Here is a 17275-nt window from a genome sequence, read left to right on the forward strand (position 1 = left end):
GACACAGTGAAGGCTCGTGGAGCGGGGGCTTTATGGAAGCAGTAACTGGGTATTAGAGGAGTTTTTCTAAATTAGTCTAGGTTCCCACGATCAGCTTTTGACGTATCAGATTTTCTGCAGCATTTCTAAAGTACTTGCAGTTTTCATTGTGTTTTGTACATGCATTTTTGAGTCAGTTTCTCGGGTGTCGTGGTTTTTTTATACTCCCTGGTATTCGGCTTTGGTGACACTTTGACAGTCATGTGCCGATCAGTTTTGGATGCGTAGCTGGAGAAGTGCCCTAAAAACACATGTGCGGTTTTTTGCAGATTTTCTGCATTTAACACAATTCTATGGGTAAAATCTGCACATAAAACTCCGCGTACCTGAAGGAGAAATTGACATGCTGTGGATTTGAAACCCGAACCGCAGGTCAGTTTACATGGAGTAAAAAAGAAAAAAAAAAAAGAAGAAAAGAAACGTGGGCATGAGTTTTCTAATCCCATCCACTATGCTGGGACTGTAAGACACTGGTTTTTAAGCAGCAAAGATGCACAGTGTCAAAAACTCATCATGGCCACATAGCCTTACTGATCAGAAACGGTCACCTCCCCAGAGCCTCCGAAAGTGCCACTATAACCAGATACAAGCCCATGTACATTAGCCAGGAACGGGACAGCAGGAAGATAAGAGTATTCCTGCCTCGGACCTTGTAACCACCCCTGCAGGGAGGGTAACAGACATTCAGCACACGGGCGGCCATCATCAGACCTTGTAACCACCCCTGCAGGGAGGGTAACCGACATTCAGCACACGGGCGGCCATCATCTGACCTTGTAACCACCCCTGCAGGGAGGGTAACCGACATTCAGCACACGGGCGGCCATCATCAGACCTTGTAACCACCCCTGCAGGGAGGGTAACCGACATTCAGCACACGGGCGGCCATCATCTGACCTTGTAACCACCCCTGCGGGGAGGGTGACTGACATTCAGCACACGGGCGGCCATCATCAGACCTTGTAACCACCCCTGCGGGGAGGGTGACCGACATTCAGCACACGGGCGGCCATCATCAGACCTTGTAACCACCCCTGCGGGGAGGGTGACCGACATTCTGCACACGGGCGGCCATCATCAGACCTTGTAACCACCCCTGCGGGGAGGGTGACCGACATTCTGCACACGGGCGGCCATCATCAGACCTTGTAACCACCCCTGGCAGGGAGGCAGTGACCCGATCCTCTGCGGCTGGCTACATCCTGTCCTGGTAATTGGTGATGTTAGACTTTATTCACACACTATATACCTACAGCTGCAAGTGAGGAGGTCCCAGCAGTTTAGAAATCCATTGTCCGTTGAAGCCAAAAGATATTTGGAAGAGCTCATCCTTCCAAAACACAGGCTCCTAGGAAATAAGAGCACACAAAATACTATTTAACTTCAAAACTAAACCAGCAATGGAAACACTCTTATTACAGCACATTTCTCTTCATAAAGAACTACTCAATGGTGGTAAATGTTGGCCTTTTAAACAATGGCTGAAGATTTAAAGTGTAACTTTTTTTTAAAGTTTAATTTCATAAATAAATATTACACATGAAAATAATCAACTTTGTATTATATCTGGTCAGAGAAATCGGCTTCTTTCTCTGCCAGAATTGATCAGTCATTACCTCAGAACTGAGAATGCTGATAACATGTGCATTCAGTGAGGACACACTTTCCCATTACTGGGACAGGAGATGGCGGCTGCTCTGGACACACCTCTATGTAGGAGGGAGGGGCTACAGGTAGAGCTCCTCCCCCTCCTCCTGTCTACATAGCCTCTGAGCAGCAGGGTGTGAAAGCTGTGAAGTGGCTAAAAAGTGATCTGTCCATTCTTCAGGTGACTTCCTCTATGAAGCAGACACTATGTCATATGCAAAGAAAAAAAGCAGTACAAAACAACTGAGGACTACAGAGAAAACACTGCCAGAGTTTCCCTAAAGAATCTTCTGATTATAAAACTGTGTAGGTCCACCACATTTAAATGACATACCCTTAAGGTGAAAAACAATAACTGAAAACATCTAGTGTAGAATTTTTATTTTAAAACTGTTTTCCCCATCACGATTACACTGAAGACCTACCCAAAGGACAGGACCTCCAATGGTGGACACCTGTTGGCTATTCACAGCGGCCACTAAAGCTCCAACTGTACGAATTGCCATGTAAGGAAATCGGGAGCATCGGAGAGCAGCAAGTCCACAGGTCACAGAACGGTGCCATTCTAGCATTATACATCCAGCCTCTACAGGGGCTGCCATCAGATGCTCAGCAAGTGCGTCCGATCTCCTGAAGAGGGCTTAGAAAAATACAAGCCTGCACGGGATGGAATCCAGCCCCATGGAGTAACACTTTTTTATTAGTGAATGAATTCAAATCGAAGAGTGCGGATTTAAAGCCAGGTAACACCAGACACACGAAAATCACCTGGTCGATCCGACCATGGAAATACAGGCTGTGAACTCCTTTCACGGACTGGTCAAGTTTGGCTTTTAATCCTCACTCTTGGATTTGAAGTCATAAATTAATAAAGAAAAACATTTCTCTGTGGAGCTGGATTTCCTCCTGTGCTGTTTTCCCCTTCGTTCAAGCAAAAACGTTTTCCCGTGCTTCAGAAGCACATGGGCAATGATGGTGGTTCTGTTGATCAAAATACAAGCCCTAGAAACCCCTTTATTAATAAAGCTTGTTATTCTGTTCCTCAGGATATTCAGCACGATTCCTATTTACTGGTTTCAGCTTGTGTACAACCCCCTGTGGTTTCTAAAGTTTGGCTACGGTGCAGGAATCAAGAAAGCACCACTCCAGCATGTGTTTATTTTACCGCTGGATGTGGTCACAAATGTCAGTCCCTGGCCCCTAGTCTCCTAGTTTCCAGCCGCAGTCTCCTTTTGTTCTCGGCACCACTCCGGTCAGGTTCCAGCAGTTTGTGACCTGCCATGTCGCTCCAGTGTTTGAATAGGAGTCTATGAAAGCCAGAACAATGTTGTCATAGACTTACACTGAGAGCTTGTGACTGATACCGCTGACTTCTGGTCGGTCAAATTGCAGTGACAAGAAGGTGGTGCAGGACCGGCACTGGGAACAGCGGATGGTAAATACTAGGAACCTTACATTAATGCCACTACTCCGGCGCTGAAATAAAAGTGGTGTTTATCAAGGGAGAATATGAGCGTTTTCCTCACTTCAGATTCACAGATAGTATAGTTTGATAGAGCTACTTATAACATTTTTCAGAGAAACATTAGTTGCTTTAGAGAAAAAAAACAAAACAAAAACAGGACGTTACTAACCTGATTTTGCCGGGTGGCTGACAAAACGTATGTTGCAAACCCCAAGAACCCGAGTCCCAAATCGTTATTATGTCTTCAAAACTAACAGCAAGCAGAGAGCCATCTGCAGAGAAACTGCAGGCAGAAGCTGGGAATCCATGATAGCTGCCAAGAAATTCACAGCTCCAGCCCGTGCTCTGCCCTGAGAAACAAAAATTACCAAACCAAATTACGGATAGAAACAATAGGTGGATAAGAATATCCGTTAATGTGTCACAATTAGCAGTAGGACACTAATATGAACAGCTACAGAGGGTCTGTCACCCCCAAAATCAGACTTGCTGCGCCACCCGGCTCCTTTATTTGGAAGGGGGCACCACTTCACTTTGTATTTACTGACAGCGCTGGGGTGGCCGGAGCGAGTGTCGTGTAGAGAGAATCCTCCAGCACCGGTGCAGAGTAACAGGAGATCACATCTGTGCTCACACCCCAATACGTGGCGTTACTGCCCCACATGTGGGTCCTAGAAATTGGCAAGCAGTTGATGCCACAGAGTAAAGGCATACACCCATTTTTGGATAACATTGTTGTAATTAACCTTAAGGCTTGGTTGACACCGTGTACTGACAAACCCATTGTAGCTGGGCTTGTGTGTAAATGCCGGCAAATTCCATGGACGCGTCATCTTGGGGTGCAGAACCCTACTCTACATTCACACAACAGGAATCATAAGTCCTGAATTTCCCACATTATGATTGGTGATTTTCCTTAGCGCTTTTAACGTTTTGTGCATTTGGCAGCTAAAACCATTACTGCACTATTAACGGTAATACATTTCAAAGCACAATATTGATTGGAAAAACGCCCATACATACACATTGTCAAAGTGCCACGCAGCACTTCATATTCACCGGCACCTTGGCACCATTTGCTTTAAAGTGACATTTATTAAAATGCATACAAATTAACAGTCAAAAATGAGACTCAAACCAAAAATTAGATATACCACACCACTTCCAAGTAAAAGTGTAAAGGGAATCCGTCAGCAGGTTTTTGTTATGTAATCTGAGAGCAGCCTGATCATAGGAGCGGAGTGATTCCAACGACATTTCAGTTACTAGGCTGCGTGCTGTAGTTCCAATGTAAATCAGTGTTTTATCAGCAAGAGATTATCACTACATGACTAGCTGTCATGCCTCCTGGTAAGCTGCTGCATGCATCCACACTACAGGCACTTATCAGCAGCTTTCTATCAATATACGGTGTACACAGAAAGTGGTGTGGGTGGGCAAAACAGTGATTTTATCAAAATGACAGCATGCAGATCAGCAAGTGACATTGCTGGAATCAGGGTCTCAAACCCTACATTATGCTGCTCTCATATAGCACAAACCTGCAGAAAGATTGGATTTAACAGAGTCCATAGTTATTTCCTGTTTCATAGATGGATATTCCAAGACAGAGGAAAGCAGCTGACGACACGTCAATCCCAGGATGCATTCTCCAGATCCAATGACCCAATTGGAAAGAAACAATCCAAAAAATAAGAAGAAACCACATCCAGCCCAGGTGATGAAAAAAGAAGAAAAACTTTATTCTGCCATGATACAACGTTTCGACCAGTATTGCTGTCAAGTACTTAATAAAGACCATTACTGGTTGAAACGTTTTTCTTTCCCCCCCCCCCCCCCCATCACCTGGCCTGGATGCGGTTCCTTCTTATTTTTTGGATTATAGATGGATATTGGCAGATATTGCTTAAGTAGAAAAAAAATGTTGCAATTCACTGCTCATTAAAATTTGCAGTTGTTCCCAAGAATAAAACTTTGTTTACAGCTCATTTCCAAGGAAACCAACCACTGCTGGTGCCTAGTTTGCAAGCACTGTGCGGAAACTGGCCGGGATTAGCATGTAACAGGCTCCAGTAATCTAAAACAGTGCTTACAAGCTCAATAGAAAAGAGCCTGTAAGCACGGCACATGTTCTGATGTCCGACAGCCAGATATCATCCAACACTTAGAGGTTCTCCTTGAAGACATACAAAAAATATTATATATATATATATATATATATATATACACACACACACACACACACACACATACACTATTATCTAATAGATAATGGAATATATTTATATTTTCACATGGAATATATATACTATTATATCTATTCCATGTGAAAACATGGAAAAGAGCAACAAAAAATAAAAAGTAAAATCAGGAGACATCGCCTCTATAACTCGAGAGCCATGTTGAAACCGGTATCTTCGAAATTTGTGCCAATCCGTACACTAAAGTTTGCTTTTCCTTAATTTTAGAATCTAAATGTTAATAAACGCCTGACAGAAGGTTACCACAAAACAACATTACACAGTGAAAAGGGAAAATGAAGCCGCAGCGCACACAGCTTGTTTTACATCATGTGATGCCATAAAATATACATATTGGACTCATGATATAGGCCATAAAACGTGTACTGGACTTACGGTATATGTCAGAATTGTCCTGCAGGACCCAAACTTTAAATAGGCCATCAGCTCCCGTAGTCACCAACGTGGGAGCATCTTTTTCTGAAACATATCCACACTGGAAAGAAAGGGACGTGACTTGGTTCTCATGAGGAGAGTCGATTGTGGTGTTCAAGACAAAGCTTTAAAATAAAGACAACATTTACTAGAAAGATGCAAATACTTATGTTAATAAAGTATGGAGACCAACATCGCATGGCTTTAAAGGGAATCTGTCAGCAGGTCGGTCTTTGCTATGTAATCTGAAGATCGCATGAGGTCGGGGTTAAAACACTGATTTCAGCCATCTCTCATGTGGTTTTCATTGCATGCACTGATTGCTTTAGCACCAGTTGCGCATTGCTGGGACTTGCTGGAGTTTGAGCTCTGGTCCAAGACGCCCCCCCTTGTGATAGGCAGCGGCAGCTCTTCAGCTCGGCTTCACTCCTAAATCTAAAAGTGCCGATTAGGATCCATTGTTGGATTCAGCTTCTCTTTGCCTACATCAGGCTGCTCTCAAATGAGGAAGCAAAAAACCTGCTGACAAATTCCCTTTAAAAGGGAGCTTGTCAACAGGATTGTGCACAGTAACCTACAGACAGTGTCAGGTTGGCGCCATTATACTGATTACAATGCTACTTGGTGATGAAATCAGTCTTGTGGTTCTTTGTTAATTTTTATTTTCAGCTTTGAGTTAATGATATGCTCGTGCTCTGGAGTGGGGATGTGGGGGTCTTCATGTGGTGCTCTAATTGGATATTCATAATGCAGACTGCTGACAGGTCACTGATCCCTCACTGACCTGCCCACAAGTTTACATACTGAATATTATATATACACACATTGAAAAAAAAAAACTTCTGCAGGCAGGTGCCGGCCGTGGCACCTGCTGTGCAGCCTGATCGCATGTGTAATGTGTATCTAATTAATATGGTTGCGGTTATCCTGATATTCAAAAAAAAAAAAAAAAGATTTGAAAATTGTGCCCGCCGCACCTGCACAGTAGGAGCTATCGGTGTATATAGAGGTGATCTGATAGCTGCTATAGCTCAGGTGGCGCCATCTTGGAGTAGGAAATTAGTGACCTTTCAGCAGTCTTCATTATGAATAGCTGATCAGAGCACCACATTCAGACCCTCACAGGCCGGAGAACAAGCATATTAACTCAAAACTGAAAATAAGGATTAAACAACAACCACAAGACAGATTTCATCACCAGATATCATTGTAATCAGTATAACGGCTCCAACCTGACACTGTCTGTGGGTTACTGGGCACAATCCTGCTGACAGGTTCAGTTTACTGAGGAGAATACTACTACCAATAATTGTGGCCGACTTAAAACATAGAAAACTCACCAGTATTTTATATGTGGAAATAAAGCAATGTATTCCTAAATGTTAGCAGATCATGCCCAGTTTTGACCATTGTGGTTACAGCATTAGAGAAAACTTAGCGTATTTGCTCTTTTTTGTTTCTGCCATAATCTAGAAATATAAGGCTACCTCTGCAGCTTGTCGTTGTATTCCCAGAACTTCATCTGTACTTCAAGATGATCGGCTCCTTTTCTTTTAAACTCTTCAATAGTTGCTAGCCAGTTGCCTTTAGCATTGAACGCAGCCTTTACCAGATCTATATGCTGCAGACCGGCCTGGTTGACAAACTCTTGCTGTACTATGTCGAGCTGTGTGCAACAACACTCATGTTACCATAAACTGACCAATTCTTACATAGAGAGCCACATTGTTCTGAAAAGCGTCGACGACTATCTGGACGTAGTCCAACAGTGGACACAGTATGCTTTTATTCAAGTGAATGGCTTCATCGGGGTTCCCGTCAGAGTACAGTTTGAGATTTTGAAGGAAATCTCAACAGTGTTTGGAGGAGAGCATTCTATAAGTATGAACCTAGCTTTAGTCAAAAAGCTTATGGATGAGTATTAGAGATGTAAAAGATTACCGTAATTTTCGGATTATAATTTATTTAATTATTATTTGGGGGGAACATGGGGGTGTATCTTATAATGCATATATACCTTACCTCTACCGTTGCTGCAGGCTGGGATGAGGGGGTGTTCGGCGGGCTGCCCAGTGCTGCCTGGGCTCTGCCGACATTTAGTGAAAGGCCAGAGCCCCGGCAGTTTCATGGTTTCCTGTGCGGTGGACTCTGGAAAAATGACCACCGGGGGCGGCGCATGTGCAGATGGAGATCTCGGCACCAAGATCTTGAGAGATGAGATTTCAGTGCAGAGATCTCCATCTGCGCATGCACCGCCCCCCGGTGGCCGTTTTTCCGGAGTCCACCGCACAGGAAACCATGGAACTACAGAGGGTTTAGCCTTTCACTAAATGTTGGTAAAGCCCCGGGCCGCACCAGATACACCCGCAGCGGCGCACCGCACATCCGAACACCCCCTCATCCCAGCCTGAGGCATCACCCCACTCTTGCCTCCTCAGCAGCGACCCTGGGAACCTGCTTCATCGTAGCCACGACCCCCGGTAAGCAATAAGATGCACCACCAATTTTTTTTTAAAAAAATAAAATATTCCTATTTTTCTCCTCAAAATTTGGGGTGCGTCTTATAATCCAGAGCGTCTTATAATCCGAAAAATATGGTAATTGTATTTATTTGTAATTCATTAATCAATACTCTTGTTCGTGTTCATGCTGCTTTCCTCACAGACTGCATATCTTCATCCACAAAATGGCTGGTGGAGGAGCGTGAAGAAGAAAAAAAAAAAATAAAAAAAAAAATCAAACTTCACATGGTAAGCCAATTCTCCAGTTGGAGGACATTAATCACATTCCTCCATCAGCAGCCATTTTGTGAACAGATGAGCTGTGCACCCTTGGAGGAACCCTGATGTAACAAGTGCAGAACGTCTAATATTCATTAGGAACTGCCATAAAGTCATGTATGCAAAGATGCATGCCCATCCTTACTGTAGATAAAGGACCCGGATCTACATTAAAGATGGGCATGCACCCATCATCATCTATAGACCTCTATAGTTTGGTTCCTTAACTCCCCAGATGAGTCACCAAATGAAGTGCGATAAAGGGTACAGGCTATACGGACCCTACTAAGCGGTCTTGTTGGTAGGGTAAGGAGTGACATGAACCCCATAGCCCCACCTTCTGTATGCTGACAATTAGGCCTCTCTCTACTAAAGGGAACTTTACTGGACATCTTAACTGGATGAGACCGTTCCTTTTCATACATCTTAACTACAATACCACTGCATGATTGTTGGGACCTAGTATCTACGGAGCAATAACTATACTCTGACATGTTCACTTCTATACCAGGAAAGATCTTTGAACAAATTATTAAACAACATGTATGTCAGAACCTGGATAAGAATGAAGTGATTAAACAGAGTCAACATGGGTTTGTAACTAATAAGTCATGTCAGACTAACTTAATTTCCTTCTATGACGGAATCACTGATTGGGTGGATCAAGGAAATGCTGTAGATATAGTATATCTTGACTTCAGCAAAGCATTTGACAAAGTCTCTCATACAATCCTTATTGAAAAAATGACTAAGTATGGAATGGACAAGGCAACTGTAAGGTGGATTCATAACTGGCATAGGCCGGTTTCACATTAGCGCTTTTTAAGCGCACGCACGGCCGGGGGTAGCTCCGCCCCCGAGCCGGCTCTCTGCCCGGCGTGCCCGCCCCTTGCTTGTAGCGCCGCCTACTAGCGGACAGCGGCGCCTGCGATCGGCGCACCCTATCTTTAGCATAGGGTGCGCAGATCGTGCGCAGGCCGTGCGCTAGTTGCGCTTTGACCTGCGCTGCGCACTTTTGACGGTGCGCCGTGCGCGCCAAAATCCGAAAAGTTTGATTTTGGCGCGCACGGCGCGCCGTCAAAAGTGCGCAGCGCAGGTCAAAGCGCAACTAGCGCACGGCCTGCGCACGATCTGCGCACCCTATGCTAAAGATAGGGTGCGCCGATCGCAGGCGCCGCTGTCCGCTAGTAGGCGGCGCTACAAGCAAGGGGCGAGCACGCCGGGCAGAGAGCCGGCTCGGGGGCGGAGCTACCCCCGGCCGTGCGTGAGCTTAAAAAGCGCTAATGTGAAACCGGCCTTAGTGATCGGACCCAAAGAGTGGTCGTAAATGGCTGCACATCCAGTTGGAAGAATGTCTCAAGTGGGGTACCAAAGGGCTCTGTCCTGGGCCCTGTATTGTTCAACATCTTTATCAACGATTTAGATGAAGGAATTGAGGGTAAACTGATTGAATTTGCTGATGACACAAAGCTAGGAGGGATAGCTAATACTAGAGAAGAGAGAGAGAGGATTCAAAAAGATAAATAAACTGGAGAAGTGGGCAGCAACTAACAGAATGGTTTTCAACAGGGAGAAATGCAAAGTACTACATCTGGGCAATAAAAATGAAAAAAGCATATACAGAATGGGAGGAATAGGCCTAAGTGACAGCACATGTGAAAAAGACTTGGGTATACTAATAGATCACAGACTGAATATGAGTCAACAGTGTGATGCAGCAGCAAAAAAGGCAAATGCAATTCTAGGATGTATTAACAGAAGCATACAGTCTAGATCACGTGAAGTCATTATTTCCCTCTACTCCTCTTTGGTCAGACCTCATCTGGAATATTGTGTCCAGTTTTGGGCACCACATTTTAAAAAAGACGTCAACAAACTAGAGCAAGTTCAGAAAAGAGCGACCAGAATGGTGACCGGTCTGCAAACCCTGTCTTATGAGGAAAGGTTGCAGGATTTGGGAATGTTTAGTTTGCAAAAGAGAAGACTGAGAGGAGACTTAATAGCTGTCTGCAAATATCTAAAGGGCGGTCACATTGTAGAAGGATCAACTTTATTCTCATTTGCACAAGGAAAGACTAGAAGCAATGGGATGAAACTGAATGGGAGGAGACACAGATTAGATATTAGAAAAAACTTTTTGACAGTTAGAGTGATCAATGAGTGGAACAGGATGCCACGAGAAGTGGTGAGTTCTCCTTCAATGGAAGTCTTCAAACAGAGGCTGGACAGACATCTGACTGGCATGATTTAGCGAATCCTGCTTTGAGCAGGGGGTTGGACCAGATGGCCCAGGAGGTCCCTTCCAACTCTACGATTCTATGATTCTATGTTCTGTTTACTCCTGGCTATTACCACCACTGATAATACTATATGTATTTTTGCTTTGTGTGTTAGTTTTGGTCTCACCAATTTGAGCGCCTCATATTTCAAATATTATTAAAAGTTATCATTTCTCCCTTAATAACACTCATTGATTGGTAGCCCTACAACAATTACTTCTAAAGACCAAACTAGGAGCATTGATCAGGTGCTAGGCCATTTCTAAAAGCATGTCAGTCTCTTGAAATTGCATGGTCTGGGCCAAGGATCACCACAAATAGCTTTCCCAGCACACCGGGGATTGTCTGGTTTGGCCATAAAAAACAATTTGCATGTTTTCTGCTGGAATCAATTTTCTCCATTTGACATTTGCAGTAGATGATCAAGTCTCTGCGTTCCCTATAATAAAATGGACACCAGTGGGAGCAATGTAGAGCATACATCTCAACTTCTGAACCAAAAAAGAGACACCCTGCCAATTTTCGTGACAACTCCTGACCACACCATTTTATTTTCCCCAGATGGGCCACAAAGAAAACGTTGGAACATGATAGACAACCTCTTTAAGCCTTTGTTCACAATACTGCTAAACCCTTCTGTTGTCCTATAGGAGCAGAGCAATGGGAACAGCTGGGGACGGACTCCTCATCAGACACACTAGTCGAGCCTACCTGTCCCCCACTGACTATAATGAGCTCCGGCAACTTTCTGTCCAGGTGACCATCATATTTCCATTTTCAAGCTCTTGTTGTTTTAAGTTCATGCTCAGGCCGACTGCTCACTGATCCACTCTGCTCTCACACCAAGGCATGTCACAACTGTGTATGGCACAATGTTTCCTGGACCAAGGGCAGAGAGGAGCAACTTCTAAGGGGCTGTCTTTAAAGGTGGGTGAAGCTTTCAAATTTCTGCACACCATTAGCATCTCTTTTAAAACTATTAAAGCCATCATAACGGCCTTCCCCTGGCTCTGCGAGGCTGCTCCTAAGCTGCAGGGGTGACGACAACTATACCAAGTCACTGGGCTTAGGGGTAATGGCTCACACAGTACAAGTGCAGGGATTGGCTGCAGCGGTCGTGAAATCACGGCTGCAGCCTCTAAATAATCACTAGCGGCAGCAGAGAAGCGGTGCTGGAGGGCAAGTACACAACTGGTTTTATAACATAATGCTAGCAAGCTAGAAGGGAGTTGAAACAGGAAAATCTCTACAATGTGGGTTTTTTTTCACATTTTTTTTTTTTAACAGCATTGGATTTTTAAAAAACTGATATGACTTGTATAACGCTTTGATTCATGCAGGAAAAACGGATTTAAAAAAATATTTTTATACAAACTTTAGGGTACATGGAACTCACTTCTATTTTTAATTTTTCGCAAATATAGAAAAGCAGCTATTTTGAAACAAGTGTAAAAAGGTTCTTTATATTCTGGCTCCACAGTAGAAACTTACATTATACAGCTGCTTGTCATCATGTAGGGAGTAAAACTGGAGGTGACCTGGTTTACCATTGAGAACTAACGCTTTGCTTCTAGGATCAAATAACAAGCCAGTTCTCACATCATTTCCTGAAAAACAAAAATATCAAACTATCACATTTTAACACATTTTTGAAATCTGACGAGTGTCACTTTCTGTAGTAACTCTGGAGTACACCAATGGTTCCCAGTGATTCGGAGACTGCTTTATGGTGACACATTGTACTTCATTTTAGTGGGAAGTTTTGGTTGAAATGATTTATGTATAACTATGAAAATCGCAAAAAATTCACAGTTATGAATTTGTATGCCCATAAATCGGATAGTTGTACCACACAAAATGATTAATAAATACCATTTCCCACATGTCTACTTTACATCAGCGCAGGTTTTGAAAAAAAAAATTGGGTTGGGAAGTTAATCAGCAATTTCTCAACTTTCCAACAAAATTTCTAAAACTTTTTTTTTGAGGGGGGAACTGTATCACATTTAAACTGACTTGGGGGGGAGGGAGGTTCTATATGACAGAAAATACCCAAAAGTGACACCATTGGAATAAAGTGCATCCCACAAGGTGCTCAAACACCACATTCCAGGAGTTTATTAACCCTTCAGGTTCTTCACAGGAACTAATGGAAAGTGGAAGGGGGAAAAAAAAAAATGAACATTTTAATTTTTTCACAAATATTTACTTTAGCAACACTTTTTTTACTTTCATAAAGGTAACATGAGAAAATGCATCCCAAAATGTGTTCTTCAATTTCTCCCGAGAACGCCGATACCCCATATGTGGGGGAAATCCACTGTTTGGGTGCACGCCAGAGCTCTGACGGGAAAAAGCACCGATTAACTTTCCGAACGCAAAAATGGCTGCAATAGCGGAAGCCATGTCGCCTTTGGAGAGCCCCCATTGTGCCTAAATAGTGGAAATCCCCCAAAAGTTACACCACTTTGGAAACGACACCCCTCAAAGATTTTATTCAGGGGTATAGTGAGGATTTTTTAACCCAAAAGGAACTACAGAGAATTTGATAACATTATTTCGTCACATTGAATATTTAGTCATTAGTGTTGATCGCAAGTGCTCGCTACTCGAGTTTGCATCAGGGTGCTCATAGCATCTCAGCCTGGACGGTCGCAGCTTGGCACAGTCCAGGGTGAAAACCACTTATCGCAGGCATGAGACAGACAGGTGAGGGATATGGCTGCTTTTTTTTTTTTCAGGAGACGAGGATTTCAATGGAATAGTTGTTAGGTGATTAACCCCTTTCTGACACCTGACGTACTATCCCAACCACGGTACCTGCCAGGCCCCTATAACCGGGGATGGAATAGTACGTCATAGCAGCCAGTGGCGCCCCCGGGGGGAGCGCTGCTGATCGCGGCCGGGTGTCAGCTGATTATCACAGCTGAAACCCGACACTATGTGCCAGGAGCAGTCACGGACCGCCCATGGCACATTAACCCCTGGCACATTGCGATCTAACATGATAGCAGTGTATCGGGGGATTAGGGAAGCATCGGCAGGGAGGGGGTTCCCTGCGTGCTTCCATGAGACCACCGGAGCAGCGTGATGTGCTGCGCTGCTCCAACGGTCTCCTTCCCTGCAGGCCCCCAGATCCAAGATGGCCGCAGGGGCCTTCAGGGGCCTGCAGGGAGGAGGCTTCCTCGGTGCCTGCTGCGAGCAGGCACGAGGAAGCCTGCTGCAGCGCCTGTCAGATCGCTGATCTGACACTTCACAGCAATAACACGCGATCAAAAAGACGGATATAAATAACCATGGTACCGCTGAAAACGTCATCTTGTCACGCAAAAAACGAGCCGCCACACAGCGTCGTCAGCGAAAAAAATAAAAAAAGTTTTAGCTCGCAGAATAAAGTGATGCAAAAATAATTGTTTTATATAAAATTGTTTCCATTGCCTAAAAGTGCCAAAACATAAAAAAAATAACATAAATGAGGTATCGCTGTAACTATACTGACCCGAAGAATAAAACCGTTTTATCAATTTTACCGCACGCGGAACGGTGTAAACGCCCCCCCCCCATCCAAAAGAAATTCATGAGATGCTTGTTTTTGTTCATTCTGCGTCCCAAAAATCGGAATAAAAAGTGATCAAAAAGTGTCACGTGCCCGAAAATGGTACCAATAAAAAAGTCAACTCGTCCGGCAAAAAATATGACCTAACATGACTCGATGGGTCAAAATATGGAAAAATTATAGCTCTCAAAATGTGGTGATGGAAAGACTTGTTACAATAAAAAGCGTCTTTTAGCTTGTGACAGCTTCCAAACATAAAAACCCGCCATAAATAGTAAATCAAAGCCCCCGTTATCACCCCCTTATTTAGGGAAAAATAATAAAATTTAAAAAAAATTATTTATTTCCATTTTCCCATTAGGGTTAGGGTTACAGTTAGGACTAGGGTGCGGGTAGGGCTGGGGTAGGGCTGAGATTAGGGTTAGGGGGTGTGTTGGGGTTAGGGTTGGAGTTAGAATTTCACTGTTTAGTTTAGGCACAACAGGTGCCCTCCAAACGCAACATGGCATCTGATCTCAATTCCAGCCAATTCTGCGTTGAAAAAGTCAAACGGTGCTCCTTCCCTTCCAAGCTCTGTCATGTGCCCAAACAGTGGTTTATCCCCACATATGGGGTATCAGCCTACTCAGGACAAATTGAACAACAACTTTTGGGGTCCAATTTCTCCTGTTACCCTAAAAAATTGGGGGCAAAAATATCATTTTTGTGGAAAAAAAATATTTTTTTATTTTTGTGGCTCTACGTTATAAACGTCTGTGAAGCACTTGGGGGTTCAAAATGCTCACCACACATCTAGATAAGTTCCTTGGGGGGGGTCTATTTTCCAAAATGGGGTCACTTGTGGGGGTTTCAACAGATTAGGCACATCAGAGGCTCTCCAAACGCGACATGACACCCGCAGACCATTCCATCAAAGTCTGGTGAAAACAGTCATGAAGTGGCTTCAATTTGTCACAGCCATGACCTTACCTGTTACTGGACATCCTTCAAATATTGATGAAAAAGCAAAAAAAAAAAAAAAAAATTGTTTCAGAGGCTATCAAGAGGCCTACAGCAAAAGGAGCTGGAGTAATTTCAGGCAAGTACTGGTGGTGTACTGCATGCGATAATTTCCTGTACTTTTCATATGTTTGCCTGGTAGCCTCGGGGTGGCAAGACAGAAGCCTTTTCATACAAAGAAAAACATTCAGGCCTAGCTTTTTTTTTTTTTTTTCCCCATCACAAAACCTACATGTAGTCAGTCTGTCAAAAGCAAGTGGGAAAACATGCTATTTTCTTATGAGACCAAGATTTAACATTTTGGCAAGAATTTCAAGATGGTATGTTTGGGGCAAAACCAACACTGCGCATTACCAAAACACCATACTCAAAGTAAAGCATGTTGGAGGTAGCATATTGCTGTGGGGAAATTTTCAGCAGCTGGAATTGGGGCTTTAGTCAAAATAGAGGGAATCAGTCAACTTTAAATCAAAACCTTCAGGCCTCTTAAAATCTGAAGATGAAATTCACCGTTCAGAATGAAAAAACCCTAAGCATACTGTGTTTCTAATATAACAAAACAATAGCTTTGCCAGAAGAGTAAAGTTTTTGAATGGTCCAAAACTGAAACCAACTGAAAAATCTGTGGATTGACCTGAAGAGGCCTGTACATGAGATAACCTCGCAATCTAAGATTTTGAGCATTTCTACAAGTAAAGGTACTGTCACACTTAGCGATGTACCAGTGATATGACGCGGTCAGGATCGCTGGTACATCGCTAAGTGGTCGCTAGTGAGTTGCCACATAGGCAGATCTCATTAGCGACATGGCTGGGGACGGGGGTCGCTACTTACCTGTCACACCAGGCGATCCTGCGTCCTCCCGCCTGGCTCCACGCGTCGCTCGTTGTCACAGCAGGAAGCGCCGCAGGAAGCTGACGACGAGAAACAGTCCTGGACGTTCTCGCGCGATCAGCGATAACTAGCGGGGGAGCCGGTTGTAGGCAAGTATCAGACACAGCGATATCGCTAGCAATATCGCTATAACGTCACAAGTTATAGCGATATTGCTAGCGATATCTCTTAGTGTGACAGGCCCTTAAGAGTGGGCAACGATTGCCAATTTGAGATGTGCCATGCTGACTCCTAACCAAAATGAATAAATGCTGTCACAAATTCAAACGGTACTTCAACAAAGTGTTGGTCTAACCCAGGGGTGGGGAATCTTTTTTCTGCCAAGGGCCATTTGGATATTTATACCATCCTTCGGGGGCCGTACAAACTCCGCCCACAAAGTACATCCTGACTCTGGCACTGGTTTCATGACTTAATCTTTCATTGAAGAGACAATATTGTATATTAATCTTTCATTGCATGCCCTTCAATGTCCAGCAGTGAATACTGCGTGTGTGTGCTAACAGAGCAAGAAGAAATTAATGAGCTTGTGGCAATCAAAATACAGCTCCCTGCCCAAGAATGCAGTCCCTGAGAATCTGCTCGGGGGCCTGATAGAAGGTCATCGAGGGCCGTAAATGGCCCTGGGGCCTGAGGTTCCCCACTTCTGGTCTAACCCCTTACCAACATATGACGGCTCTCTGCCTTAAATGCGGGCTCAGAAACGGAGTCTGCATCTTTCCGAGACATGATTGTCACCCGTAGCTATTAACCTGTTAAATGCTGGCCGCAATCTGACAGCAGCATTTAAATCGCACCAGCAGGTGGTGTATTGTTCCATGTGCCCATCGATGTTCCTGTGATACTATTACGGGGTGTGGGAGAGAGGATATGTTGTTTTGACGGCCAAGGGTAAGCTGAAGACCCACCCCCGTGCCGGTCAAGAGGGTACTCTTGTAAAC

General features: G+C 44.0%; 1 protein-coding gene across 1 annotated transcript in view; it reads right to left on the reverse strand.

Moving 5' to 3' along the window:
• WDR75 (WD repeat domain 75) overlaps positions 1-17275 on the reverse strand; it is a 120738-nt gene that overhangs the window by 15001 nt on the left and 88462 nt on the right. The window contains exons 11-15 of the mRNA XM_073558124.1: positions 12377-12492; positions 7314-7492; positions 5788-5951; positions 3321-3501; positions 1293-1387 (exon numbers count right to left, since the gene is read on the reverse strand). Of these exons, the coding sequence (XP_073414225.1) occupies positions 1293-1387; positions 3321-3501; positions 5788-5951; positions 7314-7492; positions 12377-12492 (735 nt within the window). The remainder of the gene's footprint in view (positions 1-1292; positions 1388-3320; positions 3502-5787; positions 5952-7313; positions 7493-12376; positions 12493-17275) is intronic.

This window comes from Dendrobates tinctorius, unplaced genomic scaffold (assembly GCF_039654945.1).
Source record: "Dendrobates tinctorius isolate UK_male_01 unplaced genomic scaffold, ASM3965494v1 ptg000254l, whole genome shotgun sequence".
NCBI lineage: Eukaryota > Metazoa > Chordata > Amphibia > Anura > Dendrobatidae > Dendrobates > Dendrobates tinctorius.